This window comes from Panthera uncia, chromosome E3 (genome assembly GCF_023721935.1).
Source record: "Panthera uncia isolate 11264 chromosome E3, Puncia_PCG_1.0, whole genome shotgun sequence".
Taxonomy (NCBI): Eukaryota; Metazoa; Chordata; class Mammalia; order Carnivora; family Felidae; genus Panthera; species Panthera uncia.
The window spans coordinates 25,423,025-25,425,058 of record NC_064815.1 but is presented as its reverse complement, the minus strand read 5'-3'; the positions used below and the strand labels follow the sequence as shown (position 1 = coordinate 25,425,058).

The following is a 2,034-nucleotide window of genomic DNA, read 5'->3' as shown; positions in this document are numbered from 1 at the left end:
AGGGGCTTCCTGTTCTCAGACCCAGAATCCCAAGACTTTGGCTAACTGCCTCTATGCCTCTATCAACACACTTGAGCCCCTGCCCCCAGCCAGGCCCCAGGCTGCAGAAACACACAGCTCCTTTCGCTTCCAATCAATTTATGTCCAACAGGACTGCCCAACAGTTACCAGCTCCATTTTGCCCACGAGGACCCTCAGGCTCACAGCAGGTAACTGGCAAGGTAGGGAGTCCCGGTGAAGGTGATTTTCACTCAGGAAAATGAGCCAGGCCTGGCGGAGGGGTGGGGGGGTGGGGGGGTGGGGAATGGAACCAGCCAAGAGCCACAGCTCTCAGACAAGGGGCCACATTCTCTCCTGGACATTCCCAGGGCCTGGGAGAGGAGGGCAGTTCTACCTGGGAGCAAGAGAGGCAGCAAGACAGCTCCTGTCAGTGACAAGAAGCTTCAGGCAGTCCCAGCCCTCCTGAGGTGCCCACCCCCAAGCCAGGGACCTGTCCAGAGCTCCCGCCCCCCCCCCCCCCCCCCCCCCACGACATTCTCCTTTACAGCAGCTTCAGGCCCAAGGGGACCACTGTCCAGACCACTGCCCTGGACCTAGTCACCTCTGACCTCTGGGCCTCTAGCCTGCTGCCCCTAGAAGACTCAGTCCTTTCCTCCCTGCCCCCACCCCCAATTCAGATGCATGGGGTCCAGAGACACAAACCCTTTGCTAGCCCAGGAGGAGGCCTGGCTTCCAACAGCTTACACCCTGGCCTCCTGGGAGGCATGAGATTACTGTCACCAGGGAAGATGAGCCCCTACCCCCCACCCCAACTCCTGCCCCAGGAAGGCCACGTTGCCCAAAGCCAGGAAAATGCAGGCTTGCCCTCACAAATCAGTCCACCCTCTCCACTGGTAGATCACCCCCACACTGGAAGTACAACAGTCCTTGTTGGGTTGGGCTCCTCTGAGCCCATGACACTGTTGTACCGTTGCCCCCCTCCTCCAGCTCACCCCTACCTGACATCACTGTGCTATACCCAAAAAGCTTTTTTCTTTTATTGGGAAGCAGACACAGGGCAGATCATAGGGCGGGAAGCAGTGTGATGCCTCCTGGCGAGACCCAGGACAATGGTAGCCAGAGTCAGGGACAACACCGTGGCCAGGCCTATGCCCACCATCACAGAGGTGTGAGGTGAGGTCGACCCCTCCGCACCACGATCGGCAGCCTTTCCCAGGAAGATCAGAGGCCCCACGGTGATATCTGCTTCTTCAGTCACTGAAAGATACAGGACACCTGGGGTCAGATAAAGGGTTTTGCTCTGTTCCAGTAGACTGAACTAGGTTTTATTCTAACAGCTGTATTATCCCCCCACAATTGTCATTATGCCCTACTCGGGACCCCCCGGCTGACACTGGCATGGGGGGTTAGAGCCCCCTATTAACCCCAAGGCTTCTATGTTAGGAAGGCCATGAACAGCATTGCCCCAGAGGTGAGCAGCCTTGAATGGGGGACAGAGGAGGAATGTCCCTCTGCAGTAAGGCAGTTACCCTATACTGAGGGGAGAGCCGTAGCCCCGCAGCAGTCCTAAGCCATACCATGCCTGCGATTTCGGGAAGCCATCTTGTGCCGCTGTCTGTCTAGGTGGGACAGCCTCAAGGAGCGGCCCGGAAGGCCACAACTACCTTTGTTACAACAGTTACAGATGTCAGCAGGGCCTTCTACTGGGAACCACCTGAGCAGAGGAAGACGAAAAGATCGGACGGCTAGGTTGCCAGCAGGAAGCAGCTTGCTGATGACCTACACACCAGAGAAGCTGGGCAGGCTTTCTACCCCAGCCACGTCTAACCTGTTGCCTCACCTGTTAGAAGACTTGATGAAGGAACAGGCTTTGTTTAGCTGGTCCGGGACTCGGCTAGCTGGAGTGACTTTCAGATGGCAGGTGATATAGATCTAGAAGTAAGAGCAGCCGTTACAGGGTGGAGGTCTAGGCTCTACCAATGACTTCAGGAAGCCAATTCTCTTTTTTTTTTTTTTTTTTTAATTTTTTTTTTT

The 2,034-nt window shown here is 56.0% G+C and overlaps 1 protein-coding gene across 1 annotated transcript in view; it reads right to left on the bottom strand.

Moving 5' to 3' along the window:
* Positions 1-1,004: 1,004 nt before the first annotated feature.
* Positions 1,005-2,034, bottom strand: part of ZP3 (zona pellucida glycoprotein 3) — an 8,056-nt gene continuing 7,026 nt past the window's right edge. Inside the window, exons 6-8 of the mRNA XM_049639237.1 lie at positions 1,841-1,932; positions 1,578-1,714; positions 1,005-1,257 (exon numbers count right to left, since the gene is read on the bottom strand). Of these exons, the coding sequence (XP_049495194.1) occupies positions 1,037-1,257; positions 1,578-1,714; positions 1,841-1,932 (450 nt within the window). The 3' untranslated portion in view covers positions 1,005-1,036. The remainder of the gene's footprint in view (positions 1,258-1,577; positions 1,715-1,840; positions 1,933-2,034) is intronic.